Source organism: Bos indicus x Bos taurus, chromosome 9, assembly GCF_003369695.1.
Source record: "Bos indicus x Bos taurus breed Angus x Brahman F1 hybrid chromosome 9, Bos_hybrid_MaternalHap_v2.0, whole genome shotgun sequence".
NCBI classification, from domain to species: Eukaryota; Metazoa; Chordata; class Mammalia; order Artiodactyla; family Bovidae; genus Bos; species Bos indicus x Bos taurus.
In genome coordinates this window covers 100,815,365-100,841,692 of record NC_040084.1, presented here as the reverse complement: position 1 = coordinate 100,841,692, position 26,328 = coordinate 100,815,365, and the positions used below count along the sequence as shown (strand labels likewise).

The following is a 26,328-nucleotide window of genomic DNA, read 5'->3' as shown; positions in this document are numbered from 1 at the left end:
CAGTGGGATTGCTGGATCATAAGGCAGTTCTATTTCCAGTTTTTTTACGGAATCTCCACACTGTTCTCCATAGTGGCTGTACTAGTTTGCATTCCCACCAACAGTGTAAGAGGGTTCCCTTTTCTCCACACCCTCTCCAGCATTTATTATTTGTAGACTTTTGGATCGCAGCCATTCTGACTGGTGTGAAATGGTACCTCATAGTGGTTTTGATTTGCATTTCTCTGATAATGAGTGATGTTGAGCATCTTTTCATGTGTTTGTTAGCCATCTGTATGTCTTCTTTGGAGAAATGTCTATTTAGTTCTTTGGCCCATTTTTTGATTGGGTCGTTTATTTTTCTGGAGTTGAGCTGTAGGAGTTGCTTGTATATTTTTGAGATTAGTTGTTTGTCGGTTGCTTCATTTGCTATTATTTTCTCCCATTCTGAAGGCTGTCTTTTCACCTTGCTTATAGTTTCCTTTGATGTGCAGAAGCTTTTAAGGTTAATTAGGTCCCATTTGTTTATTTTTGCTTTTATTTCCAATATTCTGGGAGGTGGGTCATAGAGGATCCTGCTGTGATGTATGTCAGAGAGTGTTTTGCCTATGTTCTCCTCTAGGAGTTTTATAGTTTCTGGTCTTACGTTTAGATCTTTAATCCATTTTGAGTTTATTTTTGTGTATGGTGTTAGAAAGTGGTCCAGTTTCATTCTTTTACAAGTGGTTGGGCAGTTTTCATTCCAATCCCAAAGAAAGGCAATGCCAAACAATGCTCAGACTAATACACAATTGCACTCATCGCACACACTAGTCAAGTAATGCTTAAAATTCTCCAAGCCTGGCTTCAACAGTACTTGAATCAAGAACTTCCAGATGTTCAAGCTGATTTTAGAAAAGGCAGAGGAAGGAACCAGAGATCAAATTGCCAGCATCCACTGGATCTTCGAAAAAGCAAGAGAGTTCCAGAAAAACATCTATTTCTGCTTTATTGACTATACCAAAGACTTTGACTGTGTGGATCACAATAAACTGTGGAAAATTCTGAAACAGATGGGAATAACTGACCACCTGACCTGCCTCTTGAGAAACCTGTGTGCAGCTCAGGAAGCAACAGTTAGAACTGGACATGGAACAGCAGACTGGTTCCAAATAGCGAAGGAGTACATTGAGGTTGTAAATTGTCACCCTGCTTATTTAACTTATATGCAGAGTACATCATGAAAAACGTTGGGCTGGATGAAGCACAAGCTGGAATCAAGATGACTGGGAGAAATATCAATAACCTCAGATATGCAGATGACACCACCCTTATGGAAGAAAGTGAAGAAGAACTAAAGAGCCTCTTGATGAAAGTGAAAAAGGAGAGTGAAGAAGTTGGCTTAAAGCTCAACATTCAGAAAACTAAGATCATGGCATCCAGTCTCATCACTTCATGGGAAATAGATGGGGAAACAGTGGAAACAGTGGCTGACTTTATTTTTCTGGGCTCCAAAATCACTGCAGATGGTGATTGCAGCCATGAAATTAAAAGACGCTTACTCCTTGGAAGAAAAGCTATGACCATCCTAGACAGCGTATTGGAAAGTAGAGACATTACTTTGCCAACAAAGGTCCATCTAGTCAAGGCTATGGTTTTCCCAGTGGTCATGTATGGATGTGAGAGTTGGACTATAAAGAAAGCTGAGCACCGAAGACTTGATGCTTTTGAACTGTGGTGTTGGAGAAGACTCTTGAGAATCCCTTGGACTGCAAGGAGATCCAACCAGTCCATCCTAAAGGAGATCAGTCCCGGGTGTTCATTGGAAGGACTGATGCTGAAGCTGAAACTCCAATACTGTGGCCACCTGATGTGAAGAACTGACTCATTTGAAAAGACCCTGATGCTGGGAAAGATTGCAGGCAGAGGAGAAGGGGATGACAGAGGATGAGATGGTCGGATGGCATCACTGACTCAATGGACATGAACTTGAGTAGTCTCTGGGAGTTGATGATGGACAGGGAGGTTGTAGCGTACTACAGTTCATGGGGTCTCGAAGAGTCGGACACGACTGAGCGACTGAACTGAACTGAACTGAATGAACCAGAAGTACATGTTTTTCTGGAATTCTGTTCCTTTTTCTATGATCCAGTGGATGTTGGCAATTTGATCTCTGGTTCCTCTGCATTTTATAAATCTAGACTGAACATCTGGAAGTTCTCAGTTCACGTAATGCTGAAGTCTAGTTTGAAGAATTTTAAGCATAATCTTGCTAGCATGTGGAATTAGTGCAATTATACGGTAATTTGAACGTGCTTTGGCATTGTCTTTTTGGAGTTGGGATGAAAACTGACCTTCTCCAGTCCTGTGGCCACTGCTGAGTTTGACGAATCCCCAGCCTTTTACTTTTACCCTGTCAAGTGTGAAATTTGCTCAGTTGTGTCCGACTCTTTGCAACCCCATGAACTATGCAGTCCATGGAATTCTCTAGACCAGAATACTGCAGTGGGTAGCCTTTTCCTTCTCTAGGGACCTTCCCAGCCCAGGGATGGAACCCAGGTCTTCTGCATTGCAGGTGGATTCTTTACCAGCTGAGCCACAAGGGAAGACCCTATCTGAGTCTTTGTTATATTTAAAGTAGGATTCTTTCTTGTAGACAGTGTGAGTTGGGGTTTTGCTTCCTGCTCAGATAACGTTTTCTTTTAATGAGGCTCTTTAGACCAGGCATGTCTTATGTTTAGGTGTACATCCATAATCTTGTTACTTGTTTTGTTTGTTCCATCTGTTTTTTATTTCCGTTTCCCTCTCTGTCTTCAAAAGTTGAATTTTTAAAAAAATCTGTTTTATCACACAGCTTTCAACTTATTAATATCTGCTGTGTGACGAATTTCACTGATTGTCACTGGTTTTGAACATGATTGACAGTATATAAAGATGCAGCTGATTGTTTGCAAAAGTAATTGATTTACATCAGGGAAAATAGAAATTTATCTGAATTCCAGTCAAAGACATTGGTGCTTAGAGAGCAGAACTGTGAGTGTGATAAGAACAGGCAGTCCTGCTCACATACTCTTTGGCCTCACCGACTCGATGGACACGAGCTTGAACAAGCTCTGGGAGTTGGTGATGGATGGGGAAGCCTGGCGTGCTGCTGTGGGGTCACCAAGAGTCGGACAGGACTGAGCGACTGAGCTGAAGTTTTTGGCATATTTTTCTCCAATAGGTGGTGCTACTGGTAAAGAATCTGCCTGCCTGCCAAGGCAGGAAATGGAAGGGAAGCGGGTTCCATTCCTGGGTAGGGACGATCCCCTATAGCAGGGCATGGCCACCCACTCCAGTGTTCTTGGCTGGAGAATAGCATGGACAGAGGAGCCTGGAGAGCTATGGTCCAAAGAGTGTCACAAAGAGTCGGACACGACTGAAACGACTTAGCACACACTCACGCACTTTTGGCATATTTTTCTCCACTAGTACCACTGTTTCCAAGTGTTAAATCAAACACCACCATCTCACCAAGTAATAAAGAAAAAAACTTGAAAATAGATAACATATAGTGCTTCATTTCAAAATATATCATTGTTTAGTGTGACCAAGAGTCATGCTAAGTCAATATTTTTAAAATACGTACTTTTTATCTTTTAAATTTTCTATTATATTTTAATTTATAGTACAAACAATATATTAGCACAGTGTGTAATTTCTCACGGGGCATACATTTATTACACGTGCATCTATAAACTTATTTTGCCAATAAAGAACTTTACAATCAACAAATTTTCAAACTCCCTGGACTAGAGGACTCTGAGATCACCAAGAGTTAAGCTAAATATTTTTAAAAGGAGACACAGAAAAAAAGTCAACTGATGTCTCAATTTAGTTGTTTTGCATCCTAGTCTGTTTGTGCTGCTATAACAAAATACCATGGACTAGGTGGCTTATGAACATCAGATGTTTATTTCCCACCAAGGCTGGGAGTCCAAGAATAACATACCAGGGAATCTCTCCACCTAGATAGAATGGCTGGCCGTCTGACAAAAAAAAAAAAAAAAAACTTGTTACAAAATTTAAGAAGTCTTTTAAAATGGATATATAATTTCTTAAAAAGCCATTTGTGTCTTCAGAGTCACATGTGGGGGTTTTTTCAGTAAATATGAAAATATATAGTGATGGTGAGAAAAATAGGGAAAGATTGAAGGCTGGAGGAGAAGGGGACAACAGAGGATGAGATGGTTGGATGGCATCATTGACTCGATGGACGTGAGTTTGAGCAAGCTCCAGGAGTTGGTGATGGACAGGGAGGCCTGGCATGCTCCAGTCCATGGGGTCGCCAAGAGTCGGAAACGACTGAGCGACTGAACGGAACTGAACTGATGGTGATGGTAGTTAACGGATGGTAACACGCAGTAACAGTAGTTAAGGACGAGTAATAGTGAAGCCAGCTGCAGCTGTGGCTTTGTTTTTAAAGCAGCCTCTGCACTTTAATGCCGACCACGCACACGCTAGTTTACATTTTCTGTGTTGGCGCAGATGTACCACAGGATCCGGCACTCGGAGTGCATCTACAGGGTCACGATGGAGAAGCTGTCCTACCACAGCATCTGCACCGCGGAGGAGTGGCAAGGCCTCATGCACTTCAACCTGCCCGGCCGTCTGTGCAAAGAGATCGAGCTGTGAGCGCCCTGCCCCGTCCGCTTCCTCAGCCACGGTTCTCAGCCCATTGAACTCAGAGTGAAGTGGCTTCCAAAAGTAGAATCATAAATACTGCGTTACACGTGCGGTCTCTGACCTAACCATTTCCCCCTTCCAAGGAAGGAAAGGCTGGATCTCTTTATCTTTAGAAAAACTAGCCTGAATGCCATTTTGAAATGAACCAACCTAAATGTTAGCTTTTCTTGTTTACATACTTTATGAAATATTTACTATTCAAAATGGCATTTAATCTCAGATAACTGAAAGCTTTCATTTCCATATAGTTTTAAGTTTGCCAGTTAAATTTGAGACTTTATAATACACAGTTTAACATCCACACTTCGCTTCTAATCCCAGGCTAATACATTTGTTACTGGTGGTCAGACTGCCCATCAAAAGTGTAAGCCAACTCTGTGTGTTAATAACAACATAGAAAAATCTTCAAAAGTGATCCAGAGCTGACAGTTATTTAAAATAAGAAAAATCGTATTGTTAAATTATTTAAATAAGGAGGTCATTAGATTGTTGTGCGTTTAATGCCCTGCTGGCCTAGTAAACAAATGGGAATCTAAGCCTGTAAATGCCTCAGGGTCACCAGACGGAAATGCTAAGGACAACAGTTCTGAACAGCCAGCTAGGCTTTAGCTGGAGCCAATCAGATGGTTCATTTTCTTGGCACAGTCTCTATAGAGGTGTTCCCATGACTTCTGACCACTCTAAGTAGGTGCTGCCCTTTTCAAGTGGGTTTTGCTCAAATAATATGCCTCAGTTTATGTGTTGACAGTGTATGTGTTACATAGTGTGTGTGTGTATATATATGGTATGTGTTGTGATACCCAGGACGGAGGAGCCTGGTGGGCTATGGTCCGCGGGTTGCAGAGTCGGACACGACTGCACAAGTAATACACACATGTATTTTGATACAATAAGAAACACACGCCTGTGGGCTGTGTAGCTAGTTCCCGGCACAGAGCTCCTTTGACCCTTAAAATTTCCTGAGTGATTTGGGTGAGAGAGGTATCTTTTGTTATTCATATTAAGCCTCTTTCAACCACTCAAGAGTTCTTACTAATGAAAGACTCTGGGGGGATGAGGGCCTGCCCATGGACTCCTTTCCAGGGAGAGAGACGGGGTGGGGGTGGGGGCTACCAGTGAGCAAGGATTTCATCACCTGTACTCCGTGTGCTGGAAGCTCCAGAAAACCCTAACTGAGGGGTTCTGAGAGTTTCCAGACTGTGGAGCACGTCAGGTGCTGGAAAGGGGGTGCCCCCAGAGAGAGGCCGGCGCTGCACGGCCCGCCCCACTGCCTGGCCCTGGGCACCTCTTCCTCTTGGCCGCTCTCGAGTTGTGTCCCAATAATAAGCCAGACGTCTAGCTGAAGTGTTCCTCTGAGTTCTGGAGCTGTTCTAGCGCATTATCTCCCCCGAGGAGGGGCTTGTGGGAATGGCTGATGGATTAGAAGGGCTGGTGGCCTTGACTTGTGATTGGCGTATAAAGTAGAGCAGTCTGTGGGCCCCAGCCCTTGAGCTGTGAGGTCTGCCTCAACTCCAGGTAGTGTGAGAATGGGGTTGAATCCTAGGAAATCAGTGGGTGTCTGCAGAGAACTGGAGAACTGCTTGGCGTGGAAAACTCACACATTTGGTGTCAGAAGTGTTGCACCTAAAGGAAAATGGTCTAATACTTGAGCATTCTGCTTATTGGGGTTAAATATCCACAACTAAATTAGCATATGAAAATAGGTAATAGCTTTGAATACTAATATTTATAAAAGTTTTCTCTGGATTAAAATGGGAAATAGACGGATTTTCAGCACTAAAAGAATTTCAAATGAGATCCCCCTTTTTCTATGGATTGTGTAGGGCCCGTGTCATGTACGTGTTGTGTGTGTCCTGATGAGTGTCTGGTATTAAGAGCATCATTATGTTGTCCTTTATCATTGCTCTGATGATATGACCACAGTATTCCTTTGTAACAGAGACTTGAGCAGTGGCTTAAATCTTGGACTAAGTTCCTGAGGGGGTGGGTGGAATGTCCTCCTGGAAGCATTTGATTACAACAGAGATGTGACTGAGGAGGGGAGAAGGCAGGGGGCTGAACTCCCAGTATTCTTTTAGTTTCTTCATAGACATAAAATTTACTTGCTTTATTTGCACGTTTATCCCAGCTCGCTGTGTTTCCTCCTGAGTTGTGCTTTCTGTTTATTCCAGGTTCCACTTTGACGTTGGCCCCTTTGAAAACATGTGGCCTGGAATTTTCGTGTACATGATCCACCGATCCTGTGGGACAGCCTGGTATGCAGGACCACCTTGATGCCTCACCGTATTCTTGGTTAATAATTAAAACATGCCACAAATTGTTTTCTCTAAGCACTTGAATTTTTAAAAAAGGCTAAGATTATTAGACAGCGTGCAGCCTTCTTAGATTCCCTTGGTTCATAACCAGGTCTGACCAGGTGATGCTGAGAATGTAGGTGTAGCTGGGATAAATAATCGCATACTGATCCTGCGGGTGTCTTGGAACAAGCGCACACGTTCAGCGTCGCCTTTCACCTTTGACTTTAACGTGCCGGTTAGAGCAGGAGTGGAGGAGCCAGGCCTCCTGACTCAGTGGTGTCCTTTGCTCGGCGGCGTTACCTTGCGCGTTCCTCCCACGTCCCCCTTCTTCTGTGGCCTGTCCCTGAGGAACTGCGAGCCCTTTCGTTCGTTCGTTTGTTTTTAATGTAGCTTAAACACATAGTTAAAATGCAAGAAATGTTTCTTTCTTTTTTCCACTAGTCATTAAGTGGCTTATCGAGGCTCTTGGCTTCTCTAGAGCTAAATTGTCACTCCTGTCCCACTGAATTCTGTTTTCTCTTATTCCCATCAGCGGCTTTTATAAATCACTGTTTCAAAAGAATGAGCGCAAGATAACCTAACTTATTTCTTAGATAGCAGTTGAGAGTTTGACCAGATGAAACTCTTGTAATGACACACCTTATACTTCAGGGACTATTCGGAAATTTTCAGTAGAGAAACATAAAGGTTATGCGTATTAATATTTAGAGGTTTTCTGAACTCTCATCTCTGGTATTTCCAGAGCCCTGTTTCATATTGACACGCTTTTGTCTTAAGTTGCCTCATATCCATTGAGAGAGTTAGTGGGGCTCTAAAGAAATCTATTTTAAAAAAATACAAAATCTATTACCACACTGTAGAGTAAGAGCATGCGTCATAGTCTTTCATGTACTGTTAAGTATTTGAGTGTGACCATCTGCCACTGCCAGTTGATAATTTGAGTGTACCACAGTAATTTGGATTCCTTTTCAAAGGATAGCCTCTCATCTAGAAAATTCTTATGGTGTGCACGTTTGCAGTTTGTGAACGTGAATGCCCTTTTTTTAGAAGAAACTCTCAGAACACCCTTGAGCAGGGTGATGGTATGTTGCTGTCTGTTGACCCTGTGGGCTGCAGGAGATGGTTGACTGTTCAGGAAGCGGTGATGGGAGTCGATGGTAGGGAAGGCAAGCAGATTCTGGGGTCTGCTCGCTGGTGGGCCCATTACAGTGTCTGAGAGGAAGCCGGTAAAGAGTCCTCCTTCCTTGCTGGCTGGAGGAATGCCAGGGAGCTGGTGAACGAGGCTCACTCAGCGCCCCGGAAGTCTCCCCGGGGCAGGTGTGTGTGGGCACAGACCCATGTGTCTAGACCAGAGCTGCCTCCTGGAGCCCGTTGTTTCTTTACCAGTTTCTGTCGTGACGGTGTCTCTTCCGCACAGCTTCGAGCTGGAGAAGTTGTGCCGTTTCATCATGTCTGTGAAGAAGAACTACCGCCGGGTTCCTTACCACAACTGGAAGCACGCGGTGACGGTGGCCCACTGCATGTACGCCATCCTGCAGAACAGCCGCGGGCTCTTCACCGACCTCGAGGTGCGTGCGCGCGCCCTTCCTTTGCCCCGTTTTCAGATGGCTGGAGTGGGTTTGAACACTCTGTGTCTGCAGCCCATTCACGATATAATTAGGTGCCATGTTATTCCAGGACAAACTTTGGTTCAGTAGATTCATGAGCAGCAGAGTTTTAAATGGCAGCATCCAAGCATTTTTTCCTATTGTTTTGTATAAGAAATATAGAAACGGACATTCCAGTGTCGCCAAAACGTCCCTCAACGAAGCACTGGTTTTTGTGGTCTCTCTTCCCTGGTAAAGCCGAACTGTACTGAAGGGCGCAGATGAGGCCAGCTGCTGTCGTTGCCCTCACGCCCTAGATAGTGGACACTTATCCTGTCCCCCGAAAAGGGCGTAGATGAGGCGAACTGCTGTCGTTGCCCTCATGCCCTAGATAGTGGACACTTATCCTGTCCCCCGAAAAGGGCGTAGATGAGGCCAACTGCTGTCGTTGCCCTCACGCCCTAGATAGTGGACGCTTATCCTATCCCCCGAAAAGGGCGTAGATGAGGCCAGCTGCTGTCGTTGCCCTCACGCCCTAGATACTGGACACTTATCCTGTCCCCCGAGAGCCCAGAACATGAGATGCAGTTAAAACATAAACGCTGATCTGACCTTTTCCCTCACAAGAAGACAGGGGCACTGTGAGGCTCCACTGATTGACAGACGTGGACCTGGTGACACACTCAAAGAGGACGCGGGCACCCCTGTCCGTTCATGCCCTGCTGTCTAGCCCTTCCTTGGCCACCCAGCCTCGAGCTCGGGGACCGGAGTGCCTTCACCCCAGCTGTGCCACTCCCAGGCAGACCTTCCCGGTGGCCACGCTGTCCTCTCTGCATCGGCCCCAGCGGCCGTTGTGAAGGCCCCAACTCAACCCCCTTCTCTCCTCCTGCTCCAGGACTCGTGACCCTGCAGAGAAAAGGAGCTGCCTGCCCCATGCTTTATGATTTCCTTGTTACAGTCCTCATTCACGATAACCATACCATCGCTGGAATTTAGTGTCCAATAGATTTTTGAAAGAAGAATGGAAACTGCCTTCTCCTTTTGCAGATTCACTTTATCTGTCCTTTGTTGGAGCCCTTGCTTTAATTTGCCCCCACTTAAAACCTTTTTCCCAGAGCTCAGCAGGAAACCTCAATAGTAATCTGGCTGTCAGAGTCAGCGGCAGAAAGCAACGTGGTTAAAAAGGAGGCTGGATTATCCGGCATGGCCGCTGCTCCTGAGGCCGGGGGCTGGCTGGGTTATCCGGCATGGCCGCTGCTCCTGAGGCCGGGGGCTGCATCCGTGACAGAAGTCAGCGTGAGAGCCCCGTTTCTTTGTTTTGAACGTCTGTGCTGTGTTGTCTCTTAAGCGCAAAGGGCTGCTCATCGCGTGTCTGTGCCACGACCTGGACCACCGGGGATTCAGCAACAGCTACCTGCAGAAGTTCGACCACCCGCTGGCCGCGCTCTACTCCACGTCCACCATGGAGCAGCACCACTTCTCGCAGACCGTGTCCATCCTGCAGGTGAGCCGCCAGGCCCGTCGCCTTCTGAGAGACTCCTGGCTTCGGTAGTTGCGGCCCTCTTTAAAAACAGCAGCCACGTTTTACTGTAGAACCGTTCCTTAGAGTTGTTCTCAGATAATCGTGTTGGTTTTTTTTTTTTTGAAAAAAGGCTCTTTTTTGAAGATTTATATATATATATATTTTGTAACCACATTCGGTTTTTAAGTACCTTATCCCCTGAGGCAAATGAACTATTTCACATAGTTCATTTAATCTATGTGGATTGTCATATTCTACAACTAGAATGTGCTGACCAACAAATCTCTAAAGTTAGGCAGGTAAGATTTTAAGTGCATTGAAGTTCTTTTTTTCCTTTTGTGTGTTTGTAATTCTGTAGCTTTTACGATGTTCTTAGTGACTACTCTGGACGCTGCCAGTTCTCACATCACAGTGAGATGCATTTGCTTCTTCACTTAAAGCTTTTCCTCAAACTCATCTTAAAGTAGCTATTACCTCATAGATTTGATTTCCATCACAATTTTTAAAATATGCTCTGTGTTTGATTCAGAATAGTGGACCCCGTTTCCTCCTCTCAGTGTTAGCACCTTGAAGGAGGAAGAGATACCTCATTAGGTCCCCTGATTATGGGTCTGGTTACCGGAAGGATTCTGAATTTGCAAGAATGTGAGGCACCCCCGGCAGGACCTCAGCAGCGACCGCTGTGGTCACCTGCGAAGCAAAGGGTGTTTACCGCTCAGGGCAGCCTTCCTTCCTGGAGCAGCCCAGGCCCCCGCCCACCCAGGGCTGGTTTCCTCCCGCCAGCTTCTCCAGGGGGCTCCTCAGTGTCCCCCTGCCCCCATGCCTGGTGGTACCGCACACCGGATCTTCCCGAGCCCAGCAGACTGTGCCTGTCCACGCTCCTTTTCCTCGGGGCTGCCAAGGTGAACGTGAGCCTGCTGGAATGCAGGTGCTCCTCTGACTCCCTGCTGGGGAAGGGGAGAGGTCTGCCCGGCCGGAGCCGCGTCTGACAGGGGCCAAACGTCCCACCTGTCCCCAGGCCGGTTCTGTCCCCGAAAGCAACAGGGAGTCACCATTCCTGATGGTCCCTGTCCTTCATTTTGTTAAGTGATGTATGTACGGATGGATGGATGGTTTGGATGGACAGGTAGGTAGATCCATATATACCTGGAAATTTAAGCAAGATGAAAGATGTGTATGGATATGTGTGGGTGTGTATGTGTTTGCATATATGCATAAAATATAGATATGTGTGTACCTATATATGTGTGTGTATAATAAATGTGTGTTATAGGTATGCACATATATATATTAAAACACACACATACTAAAATGAGCTTTCTGTAGGCAGATATTATAAAACTTTATGACAGTTTATACCTTCTTTGCCCTTACTCATCCTGTGAGACCATTTACTTGTACAGGAAGAAAGGTAAATGCCAGAGATGACGTCAGCATGCTTTCGCTTAGAGATATTTAGGCCTCCTCAACCCCGTGTGCTTCCTGAGTCCTAAGTGAGTTCATGCATTTGGCTGTGATGACATCTCTGCTATTTAAATCTGCCAGTGAATTTTGATAACCTTCATAAAGTTTCTTCAGAAAACCTTTTCTAAACATAATAGAATTAGCTTTTATAAAGGCCAGGGTTGCGATGGACTGAAACCTGACCTGAGTGGTAACAGCAGTGATACCAGCGGGGCGGGATGGGGAGGGTGTGACCCAGGCAAGGAAGACTGCCTCTGTTTTTTGCCGTTGAAGGTGAAGGTGGTGTCAACGGTTTATCTCATTTTCAGCAAATCCTCAGCAATGTGGGGACTGCATATTACATAATGCAGTGTTCCCAGAATGGTCAGAACATGGTCACTGAAACTCAAGGCAGTGAATTAGGTTCAGTCAAGCTGTTGACATCCACAGAGTTGTTGGGGGGGCATTAGATTCCAAGTATTAGAGAAGGGATTTCGGTCACTGGTTAGGTATGTTTCTGCATTTGCTCTCGTGTCTTTAGAGAAGGTGCGCTCCTCAGTAGAGGACTGGGGTCGCTGGCTAGAGGAACCAGGCGTGGCCACAGGCTCAGGCATATTCTGGACTGACCAGCACCTCTTGTGCAGCTGTGACTGGGGAAACGGCCGGGAATAGACTCATGGCCCCACCCCCATGGGCAGGAGTATTTCGGAGGATTTTCCTTCGTGTTCTGGAGATGTCTACCCTGCTGATTTTACATGCTCCTGAGTTTTCCTTCTCACATCCATCCAACTGCCTCTGAGAATTCCTGCCAACAGCACACGTGCCTCCTAGCACAGGATTTAGGCCCGGGGTACCGTGAGAAGGGCACCAGCCCCTCCCCAGCAGCACGAGAGGGAGGCAGGACCCCTGCCTTCTGCCCACCTCCTGCGGCCCCACCGCCCTCCCAGGCTTGCCTCTTGGCGTGTCCACCCGGGACCCGCTGAGGTTCTGCCTCCAGACGCTGGACTCGGCGTCCGTGCGGCTGGCTGGTGTGCTTCTTCCGCAGCTCCTGCGGTGGTGCCTTGCTCACCCATCGCGGCGCAGTGACCCTGGCAGGGTCGCCCTCCCCGCCTCCAGTCACCAAGTCCCACCAAGTGTGAGTGTGGTCAGGAGGCTTTCCAGGCTAAACAGTTAAGGTGACATCCTCGGGTAATGGTAAAAATGCCACCGTCCCGTCACTGAAGCATCAGACGGTGCTTCCTTAGCAGACACGGACCGCTCTGGGAGCTCTGTCCGCCAGCAACCCCTGTAAGGAGTGGCTCTCCCCGCGGCCTCTTGGAGCGCCGCACAGGCTTCTTCTTCTTCCCCATCACCGTGCAGACCTCAGCGGTCCTGCAACGGTGCCCTCCGGCCACGTGGCTGGAGAGAAAGCGTTCACTCTGACGGATAGGGGAGCTGCCCACAGGCCTTCTCCAAGCCAGGTCTGTGCGTGTGCGTGTGTGTGTATCAGTCTTATTCACCCCAAGGCTGACTTTTACTGGGCTGCCGCACTTCCTTAGTAGACAATCTGGACAACGGGGGGTGGGGGGACACGGGGAAGAGGACCCCATGTGACCACAGCAGCACTGATGCACAGAGAGACTGAGCCAATGGCCTTGACAGCTGACCTCAGTCCAACCCCCCCACACACAGTATTATTCGTGGTACAGGTCGGGTATCCGTCGCAGAACGGGGGGCCGGCTGGTGTCTGCCGTTCACCCTTGTCGGTATCTGTCCTGGTACAGGGGGCCGGGGGGGTGTCTGTCCGTCACCCAGGCCCGCACGTTCATCCGTGAGGAGGGTGCAGGGAAGCTCCCTCCCCGCTGGACGGTGTAGGCAGGAGATCGCGTCAGGAATGAAGGAGGAAGTCTCAGCGCACCAGGAGAGAAGAGAGGCTCCCATTCTCAGCGGGGCTGAGCCACCCTGTCTCAGTGGCCCCGGGTCTGCCCTCCAGTGATGGAGCCGGGCCGTGTGCAGGCCATGGGCGGCTGGACAGAAGCGCCCGCTGGCATCCGCGGTGGACGCTGCACGGGCCCCTCTGGGCACCACAGCCTCCTGCGTGGCCAGCAGGGACCTTCTGCGGGGATGTCCCAGAGTTCACCGTCATTGGACGCTGTCGGTCTGACTGCCTTTTTCCCCTGGTGACCGCCGTTTCCCCAGGCTTGTGGGTCTCAGGTCTGCCTTCCATGTATATGTCTGAACATGTTATTCTCCTGTTTTAAAATTGACCAGTGGGTGCCAGGACGTCAAGAATAAAGCTCCTTTCTTAACTGATAGGCAGTCCTTGATGAACAGCCCCTGCACATTCCAGAACCGTTGTATCTACCATGCTTCTGTGGCCCCAAACTCTCCTGACTCTCTGCCCTGTCCAGTTCCCACTTTCTTTCTTTCAAGCGTCTCCTTGTCTTCAAGGGTCAGCTCAGGCATTTCCTCCTCCAGTGAAATCATTGTACAACATCTCCACACAGCTGGGGCACAGGTGTGTGCCCCTTCCCTCGGCCCTGAGCCCCCCAGACGCCCGCAGACACCTCACATGTCCCGGAATCTTCTGTCTGTGAGTTCAGCGCGCCTCTCCCCTGTGTGGTAAGCCCTGTTCATTGCCGCCGCTGCGGGCCTCTCCCGCGTCTGCTTACACGGGCGCTGTGGGCAACGTGACGACTGTGGACTCGGAGTCAGAGAGGGCAGAGCAGTGTGGGCGCAGTGTGGAGACTGGAAGCTGCCAGCTTTCATTTAGGGGGAAGCGAGTACATACGTGTCCTCAGGACAGAGCGTGTAGGTGGCTCAGTCGTGGAGTCAAGTGGAATGACTTCAGGCACGGAGTCTAGTCTGTGTGCAGAGTGACTGAATAAGCTCCGTTTTCTTAATCTAAAACGCACCCATGTGTTTTTAGTGTTAGAATACTAAAGCCATTTTAATGCTCATTCACTATTCCTTTATTTAATATTCATAATAATGTTCATTTTAATATTAAAAATTATTTCATAAGAAGATGTTAATGATTGTTTTGAATACTGAAGCTGCCCTTTTTCTGTCTTTCTCCTTCTGTGAATACCTCGTGGTGGGTACCCAAAAGCCAGCATTTTAGAAACCAGACCAATTAGGGAGGATTATTCTTATCACTCAGAAACCTGTCTCACTATTCCATTAATCTTAAATTGCCTAGTGCTTGTGAAACATGTTTAGGTTTTTAAAACATCACCTTTATCCCAACATTTTGGGATCCTGTGACATTTTCATGAGTTTTTCTAGCAGTAGCATTTCTGTGACACAGTCCATCTGCAGTATGTAGAATTTATTGTTGTCTGTTGCAACTGTAGCAAAATTGTTGTACTTATACTCAACACTGTCCTGACTTACAGGCTACAGTGTGTTAGTTTATTACAGAGGTTAGCTGAAATCCATCCTTTTCTACATATGAATCCTAAGTAGAGAGGAGGTCTCTGGCCGTCCCTTTCGCTTCTGGACATGTAGGTTTGTTTGCTTGTCTCTCCTCTCTCTCCCTGAAGTCTGCCTGCAGAAGTTACACTGCTAGATTTTACCATCATCCCTGTCAGCACAGGCAGTCTCATCAGCTCTGTGCTGTGCTTAGTCGCTCAGTAGTGTCCAGCTTTTTGTGATGCCCTGGATTGTAGCCCACCAGGCTCCTCTGTCCATGGGATTCTCCAGGCAAGAATACTGCAGTGGGTTGCCATGCCCTCCTCCAGGGGATCTTCCCAACCCAGGAATTGAACCCAGGTCTCTCCCACATTGCAGGCGGATTCTTTACCGTCTGAGCCACCAGGGAAGCCCTCATTTTTAGGTATTTCCAATAAACAAGAATTTTGCACTTAATACATTTGCTTTTTATGGAATCCGGAGAGACAGGTATTATTATTCATGTCCATTTTCCAAATAAGAGTAATGCACATCCAAGAGGTTAAGGTACTTGTTCATTGTCACACAGCTTGTAAGGAGCAGGAGGATATTAACAACCAGAGGTGTTTGACTCCAAAATCTGTGTTCTTAATTACAGTGCTCTTACGTTTCCTAGTATATGGTTGATGCAGTTGGCAATTAAACATCAAAATAAATATTGTATATTTTTCAAAGCATCGTTGTTTTGAATGCTGGACGCAATTAGTTGCATCATTGACTTTTTTCCTTCCAAAGTCCCAGAATGCACCAGCCTCTGCCTACTGTTCCCACAGTAGTGATTCATAATGTGGGGAGAGGGGGCAGGACTGCTGGAGAGTGAGGTCTGGGCTGGCTTTCTTTAGTCAAATAAAAATGTCATTAGTGTTTCAGCAAACACTTCATTTTAGCTATATATCAAAGATTTATTGAAATTTTATCATTTGAAAGTGAAATCATGAGTTTGAAAGGGGTTTATAATTTTAGACCGTTCTACAGATACCATCGTCAGAACAAGAGCCGATTATAAGTAACTCCGTTGTTGGGTCGTACCATTGTACCATAGGATAATTTAAATATAAATGTAATACCTTAACAGTAAATAATTCAGAAAGATTCTGATAACTGAAAATAAATGGAGAACACACAGCCTTATTTCAGAGTAATAGGAAGCAGATGATGTCTTACTGAGGTATCTGATTTTGTAAAGAAATGTACTTTAGTAATTTCAAGTTTGTAACATATTTTATCAGTGAGTAAATATAGTTTAAGACAACTGGAAACAAAAGTCAATTTATAGTACAATTATGAAAGCGTTTGTTGCTCAGTCGTGTCCAACTCTCTGAGACCCCATGGACTATCCAGTGGAATAGACTATACAGAGAATTCTAGTGGAATTCTCCAGGCTAGAATACTGGACGGGGTAGCTGTTGCCTTCTCCACGGGATCTTCCCAACAGAGAGATCAAACCCGGGTCTCCCACATTGCAGGCAGATTCTTTACCAACTCAGTAGTAGCTCAGTATAATTATGTTGACTAATAAATCATTAAAAAATAATTGATGAACCCACAAGTTGAATCTCAACCTTTTTTGTTTGAACAGAAATGCCACATTTTAGTCTCAATTACAAATCAAAACTTAAAATTCTGAGGGAAATTATTGGAAAAAGGTTGAAGAGATTCGCATATAGAAGAATAATTCTGAGGAAATAGAATCCGGATGACAGATGTTTGGTCTTGTTCAGGGTGGTGATCTGCTGTGTCCACGTACCGTGAGGACAAAAAGCGATGGCCTTCCAGTTTTTGTGCCTCAGGGATGTGTGTTTTATGTAGAAGCATTCCTGTGTGTAGGGAGAGTTTTTAATATGCCTATGAATTTTCCAGTACTGGGACATTTTCTTCTATGGTACAGAGTAATTAGGTTCATATTCACTAGGCTTGCAGAAATGGACAAGGGTATAGATGATTTTTTAAGCCCATTAATTTCTACTATAATATGAAAATTACCAAAATTTTTAATTAGTGTAAAAGGAAAATTCTTTCACTTAAATATTTTACATATTCCAATCCTTTAATTACTTACTGGAAATATCTCCAAACTAGGTATATATTTAAATTGCTGGAATTCTGTGGTGGGAAATGTTATGTGGTTTAAATAGTTCATTTAAGTGGTAGCTTCATTGTTGTATCATAAGGAGAAACCAAAACACTGATTTCATTGGTCATTTCAAACTGTCCTTTTATTCCACCCAAATGTGTCCTGAAAGCGTTAGTCACTCAGTCGTATCTGACTCTTTGTGACCCCATGGACTGTAGCCCATCAGGCTTCTCTGTCCATGGAATCCTCCAGGCAAGTTTACTGGGGTGAGCTGCCATTTCCTTGTCCAGAGGATCAAACCCGGGTCTGCATTGCAGGCAGATTCTGTTCGTGACCTAAACGACAACCAACTGTTGTTTCCTGGCACCGCCTGTGTCGCAAGGTGGGAGCCAGCGCTTGCTGTCGGCGTGTGGGTGTTTGTGCTTATGTGTGTTTGCTTGTGTCTTGCCCTAGTTGGAAGGACACAACATCTTCTCCACCCTGAGCTCCAGTGAATACGAGCAGGTGCTTGAGATCATCCGCAAAGCCATCATCGCCACGGACCTCGCTCTGTACTTCGGGAACCGGAAGCAGCTGGAAGAGATGTACCAGACCGGGTCGCTGAACCTTAATAACCAATCACATAGGTAAAAAGCGCTTCTGAAAGTTCAGTAGCCCAGGCAGTGCTATTTGGAATAAATGTATATTATAAAACAAAAGCGTAATTTCAAATTTATATTTGAAAACAGAAATGTAAATGGAATTTTTGCGTTTTTTGTTTGTTTATTTTATGTGCATTTTATATTTACTTTGGATATTTCATTGCTTGACAAGATCGCTGACAGTGTGTTGTGAAGATAACTAAACTACCAATTGGAATTTACACTGGTCGCATAGGAGTGGGTACTGTCAAAGGGAAGTCATTTTGCAAGACGCCTCTCCTCAGATTTATCACAATCCAGCATTTGGTCATTGACCTCTCAGACTCAGAAGCAAACAGAAATGGATTCATCAGAATCCAAATCCTATTCGCCAAGCCAGTGTGACTGATGTGTAAGACTTGCATTCCATGTTACTAATCTGCAAACGTGTGTTGTAGCTGCACATGTCAGAACATTGGCACTCAGTGTGGTCACAATCTTAGGAAGCTGAGTGGCCATCCAGAGTCTGTTTGAACGTGGAGTCAAAACAGAGAATGAGGGTCCTTAAATGCTCCAGTGGCATCAGGCTGAGGTGGCTTGATTCCTTTTTTTCTGAGAAGGTGTGACTTGCCTGCTGGATTCAGGAATGCATCAGGTCTTTTCTTTGTGAGCCTGTCCACCCGTCTGTCCGTTAGATCTCAGTCCGTTGGCTAAAACGCCTCTTGCCCTGGCCAGCTTCTCTTTCTAGGACTTTGCTGTTGCAGGGTGCATATCTGACCAAGTCCATCTCAAGTGATACATCTTTAGACCTGGGAGCACTTGCTTATCGGTTCATTCCAGTCTTGCTGAACTTGAATCCACTCTTTATTCAGGTGCTTTGTGTGCCCTACTCTGTGATCCATTAAGGTACTGGTCCTAACGTTTCTTTCCAGAGGAATCTACCTTTAGTTTTTAGAAGCAATTTGCTCAGGGGTCCCAAACACAAAACTTTATGTTTACAAATAACTACAGACAGATGCATAATAAACCTAATCTCCTCTAGAATATGATCATCAAACGTTTTACGGGGAGTCACTTTGAGGAAAAGAAATGCTTAATTTCTTAGAGAGTCTTAGTTTCACAGAATCGTCTGGACGTGTTGCCGGAAGCCTCTCAGGATGGTGGGAGCGTCCGTGTCACACAGATGCCCACTCCTCCGCCTGCAGCCTGAGGGGTGCCAAGCAATTTGCAGTTCTTCATATGTCTCTGCCTCTGGCAGATTTCATGTGTAGTTCTTGTGCCAAGACCTGTAGGAACAGGTGTTTATTCACAGTTCTCTCTCTTATGGCAATTATAAGATTGGAGAAATATGCCCGACATTACGGCATCCTTCAAGTTGCTGAAAACTCTGTGTCTTCATTGTCTTTAGGTTACAAAGAAGAGCTGTGTAAGTAGGATCAAGTTTCTTGCACATGTTTTTAGCAAAATGATTATGATAATAATATTATTATGAAATAGAAAAATTTAAAAACGTAATTGCAAATGATACTATGCTTGGTGCATCATGCATGTATCCACGTTAGTGGTGTTTACTGTACAGTTATGATGACTGAATAATTTCGGGGTGATTAGTAACTTTAAAGATAATGCATATTTGTTTTAACAGTTTAAAGAGTGCAGCCATATACAAGAAAAGCAATAATAGAGCCATCCGTCAGTGTGTCGGTGGGGGAGGCATTCGTTCCCTGACCCCTGCAGATACCAGAACACTCCTGCTCAAGCCCTGATACAGAATGGCCGCGTAGAACTGATAGCGTTACTGCCCTATCCGCACAGCATGGATGAGAAGCCCGAGGGTGCCCTGCTTCTGTCTGTGGCCCACAGCGAATAGCAGGCTTGGTGTGGTGCCATCCCATGCCTTCCCCTGTGTTTACTCACGGCTGTGTGTTTGTGCACGAGCCTATATTTTTAAACAAAAATGTGATCGTAAAGCTTCCTCAGTCTCTGGGGTTGGCTCATTAAACCTTCTTTCTATTAATCAAATGCTTCTGCAATTTTGCACTATTATTAATTCTGTAACCAACTCTCTTATCTACTGTCCTTTATAAATATATATGTCATATCACATATGGTATTAGAAAATTTTCTAAAAGAAAATTAAATTTTCTAAAAGAACTGTAGAAATGTACACTTCTTCTAACATAGGCTAAAAGCTGTTTCTCTTTGAATACGCCATTCTCTGATAGATGCCTGCATTCCAGACCTTTCCATGTTTGTTGACTGTTGTTCCTACTTCTGTTTGTTCACAATTTGTGTATTTTCTTTGTTGGATTCTTTACAATTTTTCACAAATCAGTTCGCATTCTAATTTTTGTTAAGGATGTTAAGATTTTCTCTGTCATGTTACATTTTCTTTTAAGTGTCTTTCAAAAATTTTATTCGTATTTTAACTGCAAAGAAATTAAATTTCTTGAGTCCAAATCTGTCATTTGTTTTTTCAAGTCCGGCTTCCTGTCTTGCTTATGAAGGCCTCCCCTGTCCTCAAAGGAGTGTAAACTGTGCTTAAATTTTTCTTTGCATATTTTTGTAATTAGATCTTAATGCTTCTGAAATTACATTTTTATGAACCAAACTTTATTTCTTTCTGATGAGTTGAATCAATAGCATTCAATTAACAATCTGTTCTTTTCCATTGAATTGAAGTTTTCATATAGACTAGAATACTTCTTTTGACTCCTTAAGCCATTTAAATGTTAATCCTCAACTGTGGTCATACTATTTTGACTATTGTAACTATGTTAAAATTTATCATACATACGTGGCAAGATAATTTTCATCTTTCATTTGCTTTCCAAAAATTTCATGGAAATTGGTACTTAATAAATGAATTTTTATATTTTTATAAGAAAAATTTCAAACTTAAGAATGGTAGAAATTATGCTGAAATATATACTAATACCCACATTCAAGAATTATTAACATTTTAAAATACTTTTTGCCTATTTTTCACTGTGCCATTTCCGTATAAATTACACACGTATTGACCCTTTATCCTCTTCATAGTGAATACTTATAAACAAAAAGAACATTCCATCAATCAGGTTTGTTTTCAATTAAAAATATCCACCTTGGGATTTTAATCGCAGCTCTATTGCATTTATCTCTTCACTTGTAAATGAGAGTATATTGGCTTCTTATCCAAGAGCATTGCTGTGACTTTTTAGTCTTGAATAATATTTTATATGGTTTGTTTGCACAGATCCTATCACTTTTTGTTAGTAAAATTATACTGGTCATATCATAGATTTTATCACTTGTGAATGTATTTTTCCCATTTTTAATGGAAATACAGTTTCCAGTATTTAAAAAGTTATGAATTTGATATATTTCTCAGTTTTGCTTCATGTGTTTAGAAACTTCATTAGGTGCCTAGACATCTGTGTATTTCTTTTGTCTTCTCCACGACTGAGCCTCGTGTCGCTATGAAGGTCTCTTTCATCCTGATGGTACCTCTCGCCTTAAAGTTTTCTGTGTCTCGTAGCCACACCAGCCTTCCCGTGCTTGCTTCAGTTCAGTTCAGTGGCTCAGTCGTGTCCGACTCTTTGCGACCCCGTGGTTTCATGGGGTTCTCAAGGCAGGAATACTGAAGTGGTTTGCCATTCCCTTCTCCCGTGGACCCCGTTTTGTCAGAACTCTCCGCCGTGACCCGTCTGTCTCAGGTGGCCCTACAGGCCATGGCTCATAGCTTCGCTGAGTGAGACGAGGCTGTGGCCCATGTGGTGAGAGGGGCTGGTTTCCTGTGACTGTGGTCACTTAACGGCAGTGTTTTTTCCAGCCCTTTACCGCCACACTGCCTGCATCTTTGTGTTTAAAGTGTGTCTTGTCATCAGCGTAGTTGAGACTTTCAATCGCTGCTTCCTTTAGGACTCTCTGTTCCTTGGCTTTTAAAAAAAGATTTTTTTTAAATTAGTATTGGCATGTAGTTGACTTAAAATGTGTTAGTTTCTGCTGCACTGTTGGTGGAAATGTAAATCCCTACAGCCATGATAGACAACACGATAGAGTTTCCTTAAAATTGGAGTAGGAAATGGCAGCCCACTCCAGTGTTCTTGACTGGAAAATTCCACGGATACAGGAGTCTGGCGGCTGTAGTCCGTGGGGCACACAGAGTCGGACACGACTGAATACTCACGCACTGCCTCTAACGCTCCTCCTACTTTCTTTGTCTCCACTTGTAGTTCAGTCGCTAAGTCGTGTCCAACCCCATGGACTGTAGCACGTCAGGCTTCCCTGTCCTTCACCTTCTCCCTGAGCTTACTCAAACTCTTGTTGGTTGAGTCAGTGATGCCATCCAGCCATCTCATCCTCTGTCGTCCCCTTCTCCTCCTGCCTTCAGTCTTCCCCAGCATCAGGGTCTTTTCCAATAAGTTGGCTCTTTGCATCAGGTGGCCAAAGTATTGGAGCTTCAGCTTCAGCATCAGTTCTTCCAGTGGATATTCGGGGTTGATCTCCTCTAGGATGCACTGGTTGGGTCTCTGCAGTCCAGGGGCCTCTGCCGTCGCCTCTGTTCACACCGCTGTGCCCGCCCCTCTGGATGCCGGTGTTCTCCTGCAGGCCTTCTCAGCAGCCTCCCCCACACAGGTCTTCAGCCCGTCCTCCGCTGAGCACTTCTGAGGGGCGTCTCTGAAAACGTGGCAGGTCAAGCTTGTACCCTCAGCCTCCAGGTGCTTGCCGTCAGAATGTTCCCGTCTGTCTCCAGACTCAGCAACAAGCAGCCCACGCCCCACCTCCCTGCTGTGTTTCTGCCGGACTGGCTTTCCTGCTGTTCTGCAACCACTCAGCGCTTATTCCCGAGTTAGGACTTGCACACTGTCATCGCCACTGGACTCTCACTCGTCTTCATATGTTTGCCTCCTTTGAAGTATTTTTCTATACACTCATTGAATGAAAATTTTCTCTTACCTTCTGCTTTTCCCCACTAGAAGATTACTCCTACAAGTTCAGTTCAGTTCAGTCACTCAGTTGTGTCCGACTCTTTGCAACCCCAAGAACCGCAGCATGCCAGGCCTCCCTGTCCATCACCAACTCCCGGAGTTTACCCAAACTCATGTCCCTTGAGTCAGTGGTGGCATCTAACCATCTCATCCTCTGTCGTCCCCTTCTCCTCCTGCCTTCAGTCTTTCCCAACATCAGGGTCTTTTCAAATGAGTCAGCTCTTCGCATCAGGTGGCCAAAATATTGGAGTTTCAGCTTTCAGTGAACACCCAGGACTGATTTCCTCTAGGATGGACCGGTTGGATCTCCTTGCAGTCCAAGGGACTCTCGAGAGTCTTCTTCAACACCACAATTCAAAAGCATCAATTCTTCTGAGCAGGGCTTATTTTACTCATTTCTAGAACCGTGTCTGACACATACAGGCCTTCAGAACTTTTTGGAATAAATGAATGTGGTGAACTGCACCACCCCCCCACCCCTCGAAGCTACCCTCCTGGAACCGTCAGTAGTAGAGGCGTCACGTACCGGGCTCTCACTGCAGTGTTCTTAGTGAGGAGGACAGGCAAGGTCATGCCAAGAGCACAGTTGGCATAAACTCCATCCCTTTCAGAGTTGGCTATCAGAATGCAGTATGAATTAGGTCTCCATGCTGCAGTCCATGGGGTCACAAAGAGTCAGACATGACTGAGCGACTGAAGTGAGTGAGTCACCAGTTAGGCCTATATCCCATTCATAGACAGAAATAACACAATTCCGATTCAGGTTAATATTTCCAGGAAACCATCACTATCCAATTAATTTGTCATTAACAGTAAAAAAAAAAAAAAAAAAGTAATTTTTTAAAGGCATTTAATACAGATCTTATCTGTCTTGTTTTTATTTGTTTGGTTAACAGTAAAATACTGGTAAATTTTTTTTTCTAAGTACTTTTGACAGTGAAGTCTGAATGATAAGTAGGTTATTATCCTTTCAACCCCAATGGTAAGGATGCTGCCTATGGAGTCATATCCAGGGAGAGAACTGGTTCACATGCTTTCTAGTGCCCATTTATGTTAACATTTTTTCCTTAGATTTATGAGATAAGAAATCTTTCTTGAGATGAAGCTTATTGCAATATTTATCCAAAAGAAATGAGTGCTGATTCTTTTGTGTGAATGTAGATTGAATGAGACTGAATTATTTAAGTCTCATGAAATAATTATTATTATTTTTATTATTATTATTGTTAACAAAATAATAGTATTTTTCATGTTCTGTTTCTGTTTAAATGAACTGGCCTGTTACGCAAACAGAAAATACAGTCATTGCTTTAGAAGCCCAAATCCAGAAATAAATATTCTTCCTGTAAACCGCAAAGTCCTTAGGAAACCACCTCAGCAAGAAAACGTGGGCTTTCTGATCATTTTAAGGGGTTTATATCTTCACATGACATCCATTTTGGGGTCACAGGGTGAGTACACGTTTTAAGTCTCAGTGACATTTTTAAAGTCATCTAGACTGCCTGTTAGATACATGATACCCACTTGTCCTTATGAAAAGTAAGGTTGTAGAAGAGATTACTAATGCTGTGCTCAGTCGCTCAGTCATGTCCAACTCTTTGCAACCCTGTGGACTGTAGCCCCACAGGCTCCGCTGTCCATGGGATTTCTCAGGCAAGAATACTGGAGTGGGCTGCCATTTCCTTCTCCAGAGATCTTCCCCACCCAAGGATGGAATCCATGTCTCTCGTATCTCCTGCATTGGCAGGTGGATTCATTACCACTGAGCCACCTGGCTAATGGGCTGAAAGAAATTGGCTGATGGAAAGTATTAATGCAAAACCTCACAAGTGCTTGGCACCAAAACATGGGTAATAGACAAAGCAGGGTCTCCCAGAGATCCAGGAATCTTTGCTTGAGGGAGCACCCCTAAATCAGAAGCTCCAGCCAAGCCTCTTGCTCTGCTGTGAGCCTTGGTCAACAGGCTCAGGCCCCAGGGCAGCCCTTGCCCACAGATGGGGTCTGTCTGCACCCCTCCAGGAAGACCAACGCCCTTGAGCAGCAGCAGAGTCCTCAGACTCTGGAGTTTAGGTGGGAGGGGCAATGGCAACATCTTCTCGCTTGTTACGAAGTTTTGTGTCTTTCTCCATAATTTGCCTTCTATCATTACGCAATTTGCTTTGTAAAAGTTTAAGTCGGTATATTAAAAGCTCTTAATAGCTAGCGTGTAGTGCCACACTTAAGTGTAGTCTTCATATAGGGTGACCCCATGTCATTAGACCAAACCCATTACAATTACACAGGGGGTGGGTATGTTTAAATACTTTTTAGGCAATTTTTACTTGTCCTCTAGAGGAAGGACTGAATGAACCATATTTGGGGGGTGGGACCTAGAACACATGGTGGTGAGTGCAAAGCAATTGAGGAAAAACAACTTCCTTTCCTTGGGGATGTAGAGTCTGTACAGCAGTGGGCGACCCTGCCCTTCTCTGCAGGTGAGGCGGTGAGAGAGCCTCTGGGAATCTGAGTCCTCTGGCCGGCCCTGGGCTGTCTACACCTCGAAGACATCGTTGCACTCATTTGTGTCTCACATTCTCCTTCTGTAAAGTGAAAGGATTGGATAGGCTCCCCCCCCCCCCCCCGCCACAAGGTTTCTTTCCACTCTAAAGTTTCACAATTCCATGAAATTCAAAATCTGGTTTGTGGCAGTCAGGTATACCAGGGATTTAGAAGGTGTCAGGGCCAGGCCAGCATGACATATTTCAGCAGGAAGCAGGAGCAGAGTATGCACTTCATGGAACTAGGGAGAGCAGTGACCGGTGTTCTCACGATTAAAGCGACACCATCCCTTAACACTGTCCTTTCTCTCCTTTCAGCTGCATCTGCTCTGAAAAGCTATCTTTCGTCCCCGCTGCATGCAGCAGTGCCAGCCTGAAGCCGCGCTTGGTCCTGAAACTGCGGAAGTCTTCCTAGCTATTCTCATACCTGTGCAAACGCTGCGGTGACCAGTCTTGTCTCGTTGTGTTCTAGAGACCGTGTCATCGGTTTGATGATGACCGCCTGTGATCTTTGTTCTGTGACAAAGCTGTGGCCAGTGACGAGACTGACGGCCAACGACATATATGCAGAATTCTGGGCGGAGGTACGTCCTGGGGTTTCATATGAACGCAGACGATGTCAAGAAGTGAGGAAAAATTGAGGGGATATTAAATACAGGAATAATGTAGTAACAGTAGCTGCTCACGTTGCTGCTGCTGCTGCTAAGTCGCTTCAGTCGTGTCCGACTCTGCGACCCCATAGACGGCAGCCCACCAGGCTTCCCATCCCTGGGATTCTCCAGGCAAGAACACTGGAGTGAGTTGCCATTTCCTTCTCCAATGCAGGAAAGTGAAAAGTGAAAGTGAAGTCGCTCAGTCGTGTCCGACTCTTAGCGACCCCGTGGACTGCAGCCTACCAGGCTCCTCCGTCCATGGGATTTTTAGGCAAGAGTACTGGAGTGGGGTGCCATTGCCTGGTAGTACCTTAAAAAACCCTTTTGTTTAGCCTTCATACAGGTATAAAGTCAGAGCGTCCAACTTGGATATGTGTGTAAATCCTGATCTCCACTGAAACGGTTCAGGAACTGATTCCCTGAACAGCAGTGCAGCAGTTTTCTTTATTTAATAGCCAATCCTTGTCATCCCTTCAGTAATGATCAGTGGTCATCCCTTTTATGGCCA

The 26,328-nt window shown here is 45.2% G+C and overlaps 1 protein-coding gene across 3 annotated transcripts in view; it reads left to right on the top strand.

The window, feature by feature from the left end:
* PDE10A (phosphodiesterase 10A) overlaps positions 1 to 26,328 on the top strand; it is a 577,986-nt gene that overhangs the window by 537,746 nt on the left and 13,912 nt on the right. For all 3 annotated transcript variants that reach the window (XM_027552017.1, XM_027552018.1, XM_027552016.1), the window contains 6 exons: positions 4,486 to 4,628; positions 6,855 to 6,938; positions 8,398 to 8,548; positions 9,915 to 10,070; positions 17,491 to 17,663; positions 25,640 to 25,751. In XM_027552017.1, the coding sequence (XP_027407818.1) occupies positions 4,486 to 4,628; positions 6,855 to 6,938; positions 8,398 to 8,548; positions 9,915 to 10,070; positions 17,491 to 17,663; positions 25,640 to 25,751 (819 nt within the window). The remainder of the gene's footprint in view (positions 1 to 4,485; positions 4,629 to 6,854; positions 6,939 to 8,397; positions 8,549 to 9,914; positions 10,071 to 17,490; positions 17,664 to 25,639; positions 25,752 to 26,328) is intronic.